The sequence below is a fragment of the Kryptolebias marmoratus genome, unplaced genomic scaffold (assembly GCF_001649575.2).
Source record: "Kryptolebias marmoratus isolate JLee-2015 unplaced genomic scaffold, ASM164957v2 Scaffold46, whole genome shotgun sequence".
Lineage (NCBI taxonomy): Eukaryota > Metazoa > Chordata > Actinopteri > Cyprinodontiformes > Rivulidae > Kryptolebias > Kryptolebias marmoratus.
The window spans coordinates 8,542-23,582 of record NW_023665780.1 but is presented as its reverse complement, the minus strand read 5'-3'; the positions used below and the strand labels follow the sequence as shown (position 1 = coordinate 23,582).

General features: G+C 44.8%; 3 protein-coding genes across 6 annotated transcripts in view; 1 reads left to right on the top strand and 2 right to left on the bottom strand.

The window, feature by feature from the left end:
* The window catches only part of LOC108251322 (protein disulfide-isomerase TMX3-like), a 9,003-nt gene extending 8,676 nt beyond the window's left edge, over nt 1–327 (bottom strand). The window contains exon 1 of the mRNA XM_017441576.2: nt 293–327. Coding sequence (XP_017297065.1) covers nt 293–326 — 34 coding nt within the window. The 5' untranslated portion in view covers nt 327. The remainder of the gene's footprint in view (nt 1–292) is intronic.
* A 69-nt stretch (nt 328–396) lies between these two features.
* On the bottom strand, nt 397–6,092 carry si:dkey-154p10.3 (histone-lysine N-methyltransferase PRDM9). 4 transcript variants are annotated; one of them, XR_003038516.2, is made up of 9 exons: nt 5,876–6,092; nt 3,889–4,420; nt 2,845–3,412; nt 2,711–2,771; nt 2,510–2,626; nt 2,287–2,420; nt 2,077–2,200; nt 1,640–1,881; nt 397–1,309 (listed from the first exon to the last, which is right to left on the bottom strand). XR_003038516.2 is itself a non-coding variant. In XM_025002947.2 (8 exons), the coding sequence occupies exons 2-8, from the start codon at nt 4,405–4,407 to the stop codon at nt 1,743–1,745; spliced, it is 1,662 nt and encodes a 553-aa protein (XP_024858715.1). In that variant the 5' UTR covers nt 4,408–4,420; nt 5,876–6,092; the 3' UTR covers nt 397–1,742. The 4 variants fall into 4 exon arrangements, 3 of the variants coding, with proteins under 3 accessions (XP_024858715.1, XP_024858718.1, XP_024858717.1); XM_025002947.2 differs by having other exon boundaries at nt 397–1,881; XM_025002950.2 differs by having other exon boundaries at nt 397–1,881; nt 3,889–4,401.
* Nucleotides 6,093–10,108: 4,016 nt separating this feature from the next.
* LOC108251323 (C-C chemokine receptor type 9) lies at nt 10,109–13,907 on the top strand. The gene is made up of 3 exons (XM_017441578.3): nt 10,109–10,199; nt 11,776–11,842; nt 11,936–13,907. The coding sequence occupies exons 2-3, from the start codon at nt 11,801–11,803 to the stop codon at nt 13,019–13,021; spliced, it is 1,128 nt and encodes a 375-aa protein (XP_017297067.1). The 5' UTR covers nt 10,109–10,199; nt 11,776–11,800; the 3' UTR covers nt 13,022–13,907.
* Nucleotides 13,908–15,041: the final 1,134 nt, after the last annotated feature.

The following is a 15,041-nucleotide window of genomic DNA, read 5'->3' as shown; positions in this document are numbered from 1 at the left end:
TGGTTGTACCGATCAGGGTTCTACAGGTCCTGGTTGTACTGATCAGGGTTCTACAGGTCCTGATACTACAGACCATGGTTCTACAGGTCCTGGTTGTACCGATCAGGGTTCTACAGGTCCTGGTTGTACTGATCAGGGTTCTACAGGTCCTGATACTACAGACCATGGTTCTATAGGTCCTGGTACTACAGGTTCTGGTTCTACAGGTCCTAATTGTACCGATCAGGGTTCTACAGGTTCTGTTTCTACATTTTTTGATTCAGTTATGGATTTAGTTTTGTGAAGAACGTACCTGAGAGGAGAACCATGTTCCTTCTGTCCAACATATTGACTGAAGCTGGATTAACAGATGAAGCTAATCTGCTAAAGGCTAATCTGACAGATTAACAGACTCCGTTCAATCCACTGAAACTTTATTTACAACAGCTTTACAGGAACAGAGACACAAGCTGATGACAACTGAAGGAAACAAAGAATAAAACAGGAAGAACAGCTTGATCAAAATCTCTTTCAGCAAGAATCAAAAAATCAATCAAACTGAGAAAATTAACTAACTCTTGGTTTCATCTGTCCAAACAATGTTCTTCCAGAACTCTGCTTCCTTTTTTAGATGTTTTTAGCGAAGTCCAATCTACACACCATGCAGCGAACCCTCTGGATTTACTTCTCTTATGGAGATGCCTACCTCCTGCAGAGCTGCTCACCTGGTTGGTTGGCTGTCGGGAAGGGGTTTCTCTTCACCATGGAAATTATTCTGCAATAATCCACCACTGTTGTCTTCTGTGGGCATCCAGGTCTTTTTGCATTGATGACTTCACCAGTTCTTTCTTTCACAGCTTCACTGTGAAGAATGAGTCTCTGCTGCTGCATTTACTTCACCCTGACTGCATTATTATAGTCAATAAAGTTTATTTCTTTAGCACCTTCCCCATTAAAATCAGAAGCGCTTCACATATAAAATACAAAGGCTTTCAAAAAATACCACATCAGGTCATATTCAAAAGAAAAGAATTTTCTTCTTTCATCCAAAAAGACTTGATTTGTATACAATTGGCTCTTTTTTGGTGATATTATATTATTATATTCCACACTGCATTCCTCGGGGGCTGCTCTCCTGTCCTTGCTTTACAACACCTGCTTTAAATGAATGACTTCTGCTTCTGCTTCTGGAGAAACTGATGATTTGGTGAGGAGGAAATTAAACCATTTGAATCAGGTGTGTTGGAGCAGAAAAACCTAAAACTCCCGGGACAGCGGCCCCTGAGGCCTGGAGTCTGACACCCCTGCTCTGTGGTTTGAAAGGCAGCCGCTGTTCAAAAGAGAAAAAACTACAATTTGAAACTTACAAATGTTATAAAAAATAAATATTGATAATGACAGGTAAATCATAAACTAGGTTTATTTTGTGAATTTAGTTCTAATATTTTAGGGCTAGATGATTAGGGAAATGCAAAACAATATAAAACTGGGTAAATATTAAACAAAAATTTAAGATACTATTTAACAGCATTTATCTGTCTGGGTGACTTCTGACTTATCCAGACCTGGTTTGGATTAACTGAACATGTCTGTTAAGATGGTCTGAATCAGCAGAAACTGGCTGCTTAACTTCACAGAATAAATCTCTTTAGGAACTTACATGTCACTGGAAAGGAAAGGCTGAACCACGATAATCTGAAATTAATTAATTGAATTTTTCATCTTGAATTTGTTAAACTGCCCTCTAGTGACATCATCAATGATCAAAGAGGGGCATGATGTTTACGGATGTGTTTCACCAACATCTGGCGGTCTGGGCTCGAGTACTCGCAATGTTGGCACTGAAACGCTTCACCGGTGTGATGACGGCGAGTGTGGAGGTCCAGACTCTTCTTCTGGATACTGAAAACAAAAAGAGAGCACAGATTACCAAATCAACCAGCAGGATCAGTGGAGAAAACACAGACACCGGATACACTGTCCAATCACAGCACAGGCACCAGATACGCCGTCCAATCACAGCACAGGCACCAGATACGCCGTCCAATCACAGACAGAGGTGGTAAGAGTCAGAGCCAGGTGTATCAGGTGTGTTACCTGCTGTAGGGACAGAGATGACACCTGTACGGTTTTTCCTGACTGTGAGTTCTGCAGTGTCTGAGCAAAGAGCTGCGATCAATGGAAGCATATGGACACTTAGGACACCTGTACGGCTTCTCACCTGTAAACAAATAAACGAACACAAAGTTTACCTGTAAAAAACTTAACGACCACAGACAGTCACTGTCACCTGACAGCATGTGTTACCTGTGTGAGTCCTCAGGTGCTGCAGCAGTGAGGCCTTCAGTCTGCTGCTGTAGGAACAGTGAGGACAGGTGTATGGTTTCTCTCCTCCGTGGACGCCCAGGTGACGCCTTAGCGTCAGTTTGGATGAGAACTTCCTGCAGACGAAACATCACTGATGAAGAGAGCTTTAGTTCCCTCAGGTTATTTCCAGTCTGCAGCAAGGCATTGTGGGTAATATAGTTACCTGTGACACAGTGAGCAGCAGGGGTCTGTCTGATGGCCGCTGGACGTCCGGGATGTTCCTGAAAGGTTCTGAGATGAACCGGACTGATGTGTTCTGGTCTTACAGGGTATGGACCTGCTGATCCACCAACACGCACACATTACTGATCTGATGATGTTTTATTTATATTGAAGATTTTTCACAATAAAAGCTGTAAATGACCTGTTAGAAAGCTCCGCCTCCTTTGATTCTGAAAGTTCAATCAGCTGGCCCCTCCATCTGTCTGAAGTAAACCAATCAATGTTAGCAGCACATTATTCAATTATTGATCAGTGATTGATAATCATAAATCCAACCTGAAGGCTTGCTGCATGCACCTCCTGACACTGACTTCCTGTTTGTCCTGTGACAGTTCTTCTTCTCCTCCTCCTCCTCCTGCTGCTGCTGCTGCTGTCCCTCCCTCCTCCTTCTCCTCCTCTTCCTCCTTCTCCGGTTGTGGCTCCTCCAGTGAAGCTCCAGCTCCTCCCAGCTGTCGGACGTCCAGCTGCAGCGGATGCAGATGAAACCACTGCCGGCCTGGTGAGACTGGATGTGGACGTCCAGAAGCCGCCTAGATGGGAGAGTCAGAGGACAGAGGAAACACAGCAGCCGCCGGTGGTCAGGGGGAGGAGCCTCTGTCTGTCCATCTGTCCTGGTCTGCTGCGGGGCGGAGGGCTCAGCAGGTGGAGGAGGAGGAGGAGGAGGAGGTTTAACTGCAGAAATCCGACAGAGTCCCAGAGTCATGAGGTGAGCGGACTGTTCTATTTCCTCCTGGGTGGAGGGGGACTTGATGGGACAAGTCAGATCCACTGGATCGCCCTTCAGAGCAAGAATGGACGATTCTTCTTCCTCCTCCTCCTCCTCCTCCTCAAAGAAAGTGCTGACCTACAGAAAGACCAGACATTCAGAGAGAAGCTGATCTGTGAGGGGGGTCTCGATCTGATTTACAGTTCTACATAGATTATCTAGTTTCCCCCTGCTCCCTACCCTCACTACAGAGGTAACTTTCTCCACTTCTGCAGGATCAGAATCTAAACATAGTATTAAAAACATCATATTTAGCCTGATAAAAGCTCATGACCCTCACAGCTGCTCTTTAGTCTAATCGTTCTGCTCTTGGGACATGGACGCCTTCAACCTGACGGAGGTGGGGGTGAATGCTCCACCTCCACACCTGCTGACCGAAAAGGAAACGTTTAGATACGAACTGGGAATGATGGACAACCAGTTCCTGAGACACAGAACAATCAGAGAACGTGGGGGGGACATTAAGAGGAGGGCACCCAGAGAACCATGAATTACCAGTCAGTGCATGGAACATGTTTTTAATGAGGCCCAGGTGTGTGTGTTTGTTGCGTTACCTCACAGGTGTGAGCCACCTGCAGACTCCCCTCAGTGCTGATGTCACAGGTGGGCGGGCTCATGTTATCCAGCATGTTGTAAAGCAGGAAGTCCTCATCTTCTTCACTTTGTTTCGACTCTCCGTTCAGATCCAGCTGGTAGGGAGACCCCTGCTGCTGAAGCCCTGCCTCCAGCCCGCCCTCGGGGCAGCAGGTGAGGGTGGGAGGGTCGTGGCGGAGTAGTAGGTGGCTGCTGATGGAGGTCTTCAGGCCACATGTGAACTGACAGACTTTGCAGCGATAAAGTTCCACCATGAAGGACTCCACCAGAGACAGACCGTCCACGTCCCCACAATACAGACTGGAGCGCATGGCTCCACCCACAACCTGCAGAGTCACAGGACTGATGTCACTGAACCGCTGCATCACCCACGACATCACTGCTGCATCACAGGGTGCTGCTGTTGTCTGATTGGACAGCTCCTGTTGTCTGATTGGACGGCTCCTGATGTCTGATTGGACAGCTCCTGATGTCTGCATGACAGATGAAGCTCTGATGGTCACAAAGATGTAAAGCAGCTGTAAACAAAGAGTCTTTCATTTTTGTCCTCAGTAGCACCTCGGGCCCCTTATGATACAAATCAGTTTAGTGCGATCCCCTCACCCGGCCGCTCCGCTCTTCCATAATCCTGAATATTTTTTTTCCAGGATGGAGTTGCTCTGGATTATCCTCAGGAAAACTTAGAAGTTCCTGATCAGTTTGGTTCCACGTGGAAAAAAATCTGATTCAGCTGGTTTCTTCTCCTGTGTTTATGTTTACTAAACAACCAACCAACCAATCTGTGAGTAAAACCTGTAACCATGGTGACACCTGCTCCGGTTCCCTTTGATCTCTGATGAATTAGATTCATTGGATCTGTTAAAACCAATAAAATAAAAAAAATAAAATAAAAGATAAATGATTGCTCTCATTAGAACCTGCCCACCATCTCAGCAGCGTGGTTCTCGTCGTTCTCCCATGAAGAACCCGGACGGCAGGTGTTCTGTTTACAGGCTCACCTTCAGGGAGCTCCCAGGTGTCTCTCTGTCCCTCAGTCTGTGAGGACAGCCTGTCCCATAGTCCTTCCAGTCCTGATGATGGATCTAACAAAACTCTTTTTGGATCCGTCATGACTTGAACTTTTCTCTGAGTTGAGTCACTTTAAAGGGGGGGTGAATATTTATGCAGCTCTTTTTTGATATTATAGATTTGTATTTAATTGCTATTTTTCTGTAGAAATTTAATTTCACTTTGGGATCTGAAGAAGTTTATTTGAATTTTTTTTTCAGTTTATTTTGACCGGTATGACGGCAGTAAAAGGATCAAAACGTTTTTAGGCTCTGCGATCATTTCCTAAAACCGCAGGCCTCAACCCGTCTGTTAGCAAAAAATCTGATCAACCACAGGACGGATTTTACTGAAACTCTGATAAACGAATTATTAGTCCATTGAAAACCATCGACCAAGATGGCCGCCACAGCCACCTTAACAAACACAAAAATACACATAACTTCACTCCAGATACTGAGTCCTGGTTACAGCTGGACTTTAGCTTTAGCCTTCGGTAACTTGGAGCTAGCTTTTTGCTACTTTTACATTTCAGCTAGCATTTAGCTTCTTTTAGCTTTTAGCTCAGTTTCAGCTTCTTCAGCAAATTTCAGCCATCTTGTAACTATTTTCAGCTAAAACCTGACCTGTTCTGACATTTCAGCGCTTTTTGTCCTTTTTGCTTCTGACGGCGGGAACGTCAAACAGCTGACCCATGACGTCACTGCCTTCAGATCCTTAAGGGTTAATAATCCGTGATCGAAGGAACGAACAGGAGCGGCTGGGATGATCGATTAATCGATAAAAGGTTTCTGATCGACCGGAGCGGCATGTTCTGGGTGACGTCACGTCACGTGATCGATCAAATCTGACTGATAATAAATCAACTTTTGGATCAGAAATTAGGATAAAAAAACTCACTGTGTTTACTTCTTCATCATCTTCCTCCTCCTCTTCTTCTCTGCTTGTTGAAGGTCTGTAAAGCCGGATATCAGTCGCCCTCTGGTGGTCAGAACCGGAACCGGAACCTGTGGGTCCTGCTGCTGAAATGAAAACAGAAAAACATTTAAAAGTAATAATATAAAATCAAACAGAAACAGAAAACTCACAGAGACACCCTCAGGCTGAATAAGAAGAAGAGAATATCCAGAGAAAGTCCATAAACTTTAAAAGTATCAAATCTGTTTATTTTCTTTTACTTTCTCTTATTTCCAAATAGAATCAGAAAGTTCACAATAAAAGCAAAACTTTCCTCTATAATGTTTCTTTGATGAAAATATAATTTCATGAAATTATTGATGATAACAACAACAATGACAATAATAATAATAATAATAATAATAATAATAATAATAATAATAATAATAAGGATAATAAGGATATTATTATTATAATTTTCCTGTAAATTATCCTTCAGATGCTCCTTGGAGGAGGAGGAGGAGGAGAAGGAGGAGGAAGAAGAGGAGCAGCAGCTGGAGGAGGAGGAGCAGCTGTGAGGCTGACCTTGTGTCCTGACAGGAACATCTCTGTAACCATGGAAACCACGAGTCTGTATGACCTCTGACCTCACAGTCAGCTGGCATGTCTGTTTGGAGATGCTGATGATGTCACTTCCTATTTCTGAGGACATATCTGTTTGCTGCACCTGCTCCGGCGGTGACCATGGCAACCAGCAACAGAAGAAAAAGTGGGGTCATGTGACCGTGTTGTTTTTTCCTGCTCTGACAGGATATGAGCGCGTGAGGCGCCGCATTGCGTGTCAGCGTCTTCAGATTGAGCAGCATTGCATGACAAGCTGCGACCGCAAGCACACACACTCGCACCCCCCCCACACACACACACACGTTGTTGCAGCAGAACATGTGGGGAACATGAAGTTTCATCGTGTTCCACTGCAGGATAAGAAAACAACCAATAAACAGATCCATTCTTGACAAACAGATTTCAACTCATTTTATTTCAACATTAATTGAAAAACTGACTGTAAATGGACTCTGATGGTTCCAGAACCAGACCCCTCGCAGTTCGGGTGTTTGTTAGTCTCCAAAAGTCTCTTCAGACAAAGAGTCTGTGTGACCTGGTTCACCTGGCTCTGAGAACCTGGGTCACCTGGCTCTGAGAACCTGGGTCACCTGGCTCTGAGAACCTGGGTCATCTGGCTCTGAGAACCTGGTTCACCTGGCTCTGAGAACCTGGGTCACCTGGCTCTGAGAACCTGGCTCACCTGGCTCTGAGAACCTGGGTCACCTGGCTCTGAGAACCTGGTTCACCTGGCTCTGAGAACCTGGGTCACCTGGCTCTGAGAACCTGGCTCACCTGGCTCTGAGAACCTGGGTCACCTGGCTCTGAGAACCTGGTTCACCTGGCTCTGAGAACCTGGGTCACCTGGCTCTGAGAACCTGGCTCACCTGGCTCTGAGAACCTGGGTCACCTGGCTCTGAGAACCTGGTTCACCTGGCTCTGAGAACCTGGGTCACCTGGCTCTGAGAACCTGGCTCACCTGGCTCTGAGAACCTGGGTCACCTGGCTCTGAGAACCTGGTTCACCTGGCTCTGAGAACCTGGGTCACCTGGCTCTGAGAACCTGGCTCACCTGGCTCTGAGAACCTGGGTCACCTGGCTCTGAGAACCTGGTTCACCTGGCTCTGAGAACCTGGGTCACCTGGCTCTGAGAACCTGGCTCACCTGGCTCTGAGAACCTGGGTCACCTGGCTCTGAGAACCTGGTTCACCTGGCTCTGAGAACCTGGGTCACCTGGCTCTGAGAACCTGGCTCACCTGGCTCTGAGAACCTGGGTCACCTGGCTCTGAGAACCTGGTTCACCTGGCTCTGAGAACCTGGGTCACCTGGCTCTGAGAACCTGGATCACCTGGCTCTGAGAACCTGGGGAATTTACAGTTTAAAGAAGGAGAACAGGAACAGCCACAGTACTGTAGTTTTGATGATTCTGTTCGTCCAGAATCAGAGATGGTTCTGTTGGACGTTGGAGTCGGCTCACAGAACCCTGTTGGTTCTGTCAGAATGAAACCATTGGTTTAAGTTAAAATAACAACAGTTTAATTTTGGACCTCACATCTCCACCCTTCAGTCGTCTGAGTTTTCTTCATTCTGCTGCTCTCTGTGAAGGGTTGTGGTGTAGCCTCTCCCTTCACCAATTGTCTGCTGGAGATAAGCTCCGCCCCTTTGCATCTCTGAACAGGATTAAGACGGTACAAAAACTGATGGATTGATTCTCTAACAGCATCTTTTCCTTCACAACTCGTTTTAGTTTCAGACAGATGTTTGGAAGCAGCTGATCTGATGAGGAGTTCTGAGACGTCGCTCTTAGTTCATTCTGTGGAACACTGTTGTTATTACACTGTCATTATTACACTGCTGTTATTATACTGTCGTTATTACACCGTTATTACACTGTTGTTATTACACTGTCATTATTACACTGCTGTTATTATACTGTCGTTATTACACCGTTATTACACTGTTGTTATTACACTGTCATTATTACACTGCTGTTATTATACTGTCGTTATTACACCGTTATTACACTGTTGTTATTACACTGTCATTATTACACTGCTGTTATTATACTGTCGTTATTACACCGTTATTACACTGTTGTTATTACACTGTCATTATTACACTGCTGTTATTATACTTTCGTTATTACACCGTTATTACACTGTTGTTATTACACTGTCATTATTAAGCTGTTGTTATTACACTGTTGTTATTACACTGTCGTTATCACACTGTCGTTATTACACCGTTATTACACTGTTGTTATTACACTGTCATTATTACACTGCTGTTATTATACTTTCGTTATTACACCGTTATCACACTGTTGTTATTACACTGTCATTATTAAGCTGTTGTTATTACACTGTCGTTGTTACACTGTTGTTATTACACTGTCATTATTATACTGCTGTCATTATACTGTCGTTATTACACCGTTATTACACTGTTGTTACAACATTTAAAGCAGCACAGACTGATTCCGATCAATGATGAAGTAAATCATGATAAACAACAAGAGGCCACTAAAACAAACAATAGATTTGTTACATTTCATAAAAACCTCACAACATAAAATTATTATCATGGATTTATCATCAGATATGATGAGACGACGACAGACACACAACTAGTTATGAACCCAGCAGGAAGGTTAGAGTCCTCAGAAGTCCTGAAACCAGCTGTTTGCGTGTGTGTGTGTGTGTGTGTTTCTGTTGTGGTGAACAGGAAGTGCAGCAGAGAACATCATGTTCAGAACTCATTAACCTCACTTTTACACACAAAGACCTTCAAATCTTACAGTTGACACAAACACAGAGTCACATGACTTGCCAGCTCCTGATTGGCTGCTTTCAAAAAGGAAACTGATCTTTTTCTGCACTTTATTTTCCAGAGACTGGATGTTCACCAACATTATAACCAGCAGAGTTAGCCTTCCATAGCTAACCGAGCCTCTGAGCAGATCCTCACACCTGCAGCTCGGCCTGGCTTCAGGTGTAAGTCAGGGAATCACACTCGAGTTAAAAACGACTTCTTCAAGCTGTAACCGAGTCTCCCGGTCAGAAAGAAGGCAAGCTTTGCTGCTGGCCTGATGTGGTGCGTGAAAACAACACAAAAGCAGAACAAGACTCGTTCTGTGACATCGCACCATTCAGTCAGTCATTCACTTTGTGTCTTTTATTTGGACCTTTAAAAGTACCAGCTTTACCTGGAACAATGGTACATTTTGGATCTTTGCACACACACACACCCTGTCTGTCCCACTATCTTTGCGGGGACTTTCCATTGATTTCCATACATTTCTACACCCTAACTACAGCCTAACCCTGACCCCCACCCTAATCCTAACCATTACCAGTACACAGCTAACCCTAAACCAAACCTTAGTCCTAAACCTAACCCCTAACCCAAAAACATCGTTTCTGCTCGAGCAGTTGGTCCACACAAGGTAGGATATGTTAGGAAAATTGTCCCCACAACGTAGGCAATACAAGTCCCTGTTAACTACAAGACAACACTGCAGACGATCAGAGACAGAAACCTGAAGCACACATGGGACAGTTTGGCTTGTGTGTGTGTGTGTGTGTGTGTGTGTGCAGCTCCTCCTCTAACAGTTTGCGTAACGTCTGCGTAGCTTCTTCCTTTCACTCATCATGTTGTGGTTTAACGGATGAAAAGTGAGAAAAGCATCAAACCGTGAGACGCTGCAGAGACGAGAGACACAGACGGTGAGTCCCAGTGATCTGTCTGTCTGTCTGTCTTTTGTTCAGATATTTTAACTGATTCGGAGTTTTCTGACCCGCTGTAGTGATTTACTGATGCTGTGAAAGTTGTGCACACACGTGTTCAGAGTGTTTCAGAGAAATTATTTAAATGGATCATTTATGTTCACTTTCCAGGTAAACCAATCAATGTCCATCTGAAGCAAAAGAACAATGTTTTAAAAGTTATTTACCATGAACCAGTCAGCTTGTCTGATTACAGAACGTTTTCCAGCGCAGCGACTTGACATTTTACTGTCAGTCTGATCAATCGAGTTTATTAAAGAAACTTGTTCTGATTCAGACAATTTGCTTTCAGATCTGTCTGCCACTGTTTTTAAATTTGAGAAACAGATCAACTCTGTTTGAAACAAGCTTTTTTTAACTCTCAGTAAAGTGTTGGGATTCATGTGTTCATTCCAGCTCGTTGTACTTTGGTGCTGATTAGTCTTTCTTCTGACGGGAAGAAAAGTGAGACCCGTTAGGGTTGAGTGAGGCGAACCCAGAACACAGACTCGTAATGATGCAAAAGAAAACACAAAAAGAAAAGAACAGGCTGTCAGGGCAGCAGAAACAAAGCAGCGAACACTCACTGACGACTGGAGCGAAAACACAAAGAGCTGAAACTGAGGGTGAGCGGGAAATGGGTCCGGGATCCGGGATCAGAACAGTGGACCGGCCCGTCTCTGATCGATCGATCATTTTAATTCTGCTTTTATTTTGTTCTAGCATTTTATTCAAGTTTTATTTTATTGTTGAGTTATTGACCTTCATCCTATAAAACACTTTGGTTAACAGAGGTTGTTTTTAAAGGAGTTAAAGAAATAAACTTAGACGGAACACAGGCTTTTCTGAGTACAGCTGCAGTTCATTAAAAAATACTGATACTGATCATTTATTCCCTGATCAATAATCTGATCATTTATTCCCTGATCAATGATCTGATCATTTATTCCCTGATCAATGATACTGATCATTTATTCCCTGATCAATAATCTGATCATTTATTATCATTTATTTCCATTAGTATTAAAGCAAATTATGTATTTTGTTTCTTGCAGTATTTTCAAAGCAGCATTGTAATTTTTAGTCAGTTCAGTAAATTTACTGTTAGACCCAAACAAAACTTTTATTTTGACAGAGTGAGTCAGTGCAGGAAATGATGCAACGCAGAGGCTGATGGTCATAAAGACTCCCAAAACAAGGGACTAAGATCAAAATGACAAGTTGCATTAAAAAACAAAACAACCAGGTGTAATCTATAAACAGGAAACAGGAAGTGAGCTGAGAGAAGAAAAATATGGCTGAACAAACAAACATCTTGACTGAATTTTAAAGAAAAGGCAAAAAGACGAACATACCTTCTAAAATACAAACAAGCAAAAAAACCTGAAGCTTCCCCTCCACCCCCCAAAAAACCCAAACCAAAAAAACATGTCAGTACCCACCCTCTGAGGGACAGGTCCAGATGTCCCAGGAAACAAAGACTGTCCAGGAGGACGGCCATGACACCAAACATCTCTAAACATGTTTGTGTTTTCAGGTTGGATGACATCATCGCCGTAAACATGATCTCCACCGATGACATCATCACACCCATGACCACCGAGGTAAACTAATCAGTTGTGGTTATTAATCATTAAAGAGTTAGTTAGTTAAGATGTATGTCCAGGTGTACTCATGTGTGTCTTGTGTCCTGACAGGACCCATTCTCCTTCAGTTCTTCAGCCCAAACTGAAGACTATGATTATTTCCTGGACAACCTGACGGACCTGATGTGCGACCGGGAGTCCGTGCGGGTCTTCAGAAGTCAGTACGAGCCACCGCTCTTCTGGATAATCACTATTGTGGGTGGAGTTGGAAACCTGGCCGTGGTGTGGATTTACCTGAATGTGCGAAAGCGGCTGAAGACGATGACGGACATATACCTGCTGAACCTGGCGGTGGCCGACCTGTTGTTCCTGGTCACGCTGCCGCTGTGGGCAGCCGAGGCATCGTACAGCTGGATCTTTGGCACCGCCCTCTGCAAGATAAATTCTGCCCTCTACAAAGTGAACTTATTCAGCAGCATGTTGCTCCTCACCTGCATCAGTGTGGACCGCTACATCGTCATCGTGCAGACCACCAAGGCCCAAAACTCCCAGATGGAGCGGCGTCGCTGCAGCCGGTTGGTGTGCGCGGGGGTGTGGTTAGTTTCACTGCTGCTCACCACACCGGAGTTAGTGTTCTCCAACCTTGCCAGCGTAGAAGACAACTATTACTGCAGGATGGTGTTCCCCTCGCACGTGGGGAACCGCACCAAGATCCTGGTGCTGTCGCTGCAGGTGAGCATGGGCTTCTTCCTGCCCTTTGTCGTCATGGCCTTCTGCTACAGCATCATCGTTGCCAAGCTGCTCAAGACACGCAACTTTGAGAAGCACAAAGCCATGCGTGTCATCCTGGCTGTGGTGGTGGCGTTCGTCATGTCGCAACTGCCCTACAACAGCATGCTAGTGATGGAGACGGCGCAGGCCTTCAACCTGACCATGACGGACTGCGAGAAGATGAAGGCCTTCGACAAGGTGGGGCAGGTGCTGAAGAGCGTGGCCTACATGCACGCCTGCCTCAATCCCTTCCTGTACGTGTTTGTGGGCGTCCGCTTTCGCCGTGACATGATGCGGCTGCTGCAGTCCTGCTACTGCCTGCCAACGCCCAGCAAAGGGTCCCTGGGGAAGACCAGGAGTCCTCTGAACTCCACCAAGGTCTCGGTAATGTCTGACAGCGACAACTCCCAGGCATTGTCGCTGTAGAGATGAAGCTACGCAACTTCCTGTTTGTGCTGCCGTGGCTGCAATGTCACAAGACGAGTGACGAAACCTGAAAACAGGGAAACCACACGTCTGTTTCTGAAAGCTTTAAATAAGATGCATGCTGCTTTGGTTCAACAGTCAAATCTGAATTTTCTGTTAACTTTGAGTCACAAGTTCTTCAAACAAACAAGTTCACATCTGGAAACCCCAAACCTCGTCCCTAAAACCCCTCAGTTCACCAGAAATCCTAACACTCAGCAGAGACCACGTGTCGGGACTCAAACCCAGTTCGGTTCTATCTGCGGTAAGAATTTTAAGATTCTGTGCATGAGGCAGCTGCACAGCCAGGTGAGCTACCTGCCTCATCTGTGAGGCGTTTAAGGACTTTTTCTGACCATCAGACAAAACTGATTCAACTTCAAATCTGAATATTTCATCCAGAACCCGTTTCCAGGTTCTTCTCAGGACTTTAATCAGTGTTTTTTTCTTTTTTAGGACTTTTATATTTGTACTTTCTCAGGACTTTCTGTACAGTTAATATGAAGCTTTTTATGAACCAAGAAAACCTGCTGCTGATGGTGATGTTGGTCATGTGACCTTCGAACGGGATCACATGACTCACTGAGAGTTAATCTGAGCCAAAGGTTTTTCTGTCATAAAAGGAAGAATGTTTTAATGCTGATTGTTTTCTGTGAAAGGCCTCCATTACTGCTAGCACATGCTAGCACATGCTAGCACATGCTAACACATGCTAACAGTTGCTGGTGAGGCTATCAGACCTCTGGATGTTGATGCTGTACAGATTTTTCCTGCCAGTTGTTTCTGTGTTAAACCGATGTGACGAAGTGTTTTTGTGTGAAGTGAATAAAATCTCGTTTTGAATAAACGTGTTCAGAGTTTCTGTGAGCGGGAAAATAATCAGGAAGTTGTTCAGTCGGGCTGTTTTTCTTCACATCCTTCCTGTCTGTGTTTTCATGCTGATCTTTTATCGTCATCATCACACATCAACGGTGAGGTGTGAAACATACGAGTCAGAGTGCAGAAAGAGGAAGCTTTCGTTTACTCAAAGTGACACCTGGAGTTCACCTATCTGCAGAAACTGAAGGGATGTTTAACGTTTGCACCGAGAGTTCAGCTTCACTCAAACCTGCAGATCAACGAACCAACGAGACAATAAGATGTTGGTTTGTCTGACTTTTAATCTGTGCTTTGACAGATGAAACTGCTCCTCTCTGACATCTCAGTTCCTCTTAAAGAGGCTCCATTTAGTTTAAACTTCATTAAATAAAAAAGTCCAGACCTCGCAAAGACACAATAAACAAGAGGGTCAGCCTTTTTCAGCTCTGGGGGAGATGTTCTGGACGCTGTTGGACATTTCGAGGACAGATGTAGTGCCTGCTGTGTCTTCTCCTGGTTCAGGATGTGACCTCTGCAGACACGAGGGTCAGAAAGAGGAAGCTGACCTCAGATCTGCGGGTTTGATGTTTTCTGTCAGTCATGAGTCGCTGAAATGAGAACAAAAAAAAAGAGAAGTGAGACAAGAAAAAAACACGATGGCAGAGACAAAATTAACATCTGGGGACAGAATCCCAACCAGGAGACCCTGAGGATGTCCAAACGGGACCGCAGACGAGCAGTCCTGACCTGTCCCGGTCACAGGTGGACATCACCGGGGGGTAAACAGGAAGTGTTCCTGCCGCTGAGCTTCTGACCAGCAGAAACTTCTCTGATTATTTTAATCAAACTTGGTGTCAAAAAGACGGTGAGACACACCTGCTGTTACCAAAATAAAACTTTATTTATTAACAAAAGGCTGACGTGGCTGAGAGAAGCTCAGAGGAGCACAGACCTTAAAACAGCAGACAGAATGACCCAATGAAGGACGAGAGACAGGATTTCACCTGAGAGGACAGGAGAGGGACAGGAGAGAGACAGGACAGGGACAGGAGAGGGACAGGACAGGGACAGGAGAGGGACAGGACAGGGACAGGAGAGAGACAGGACAGGGACACACAGAGAG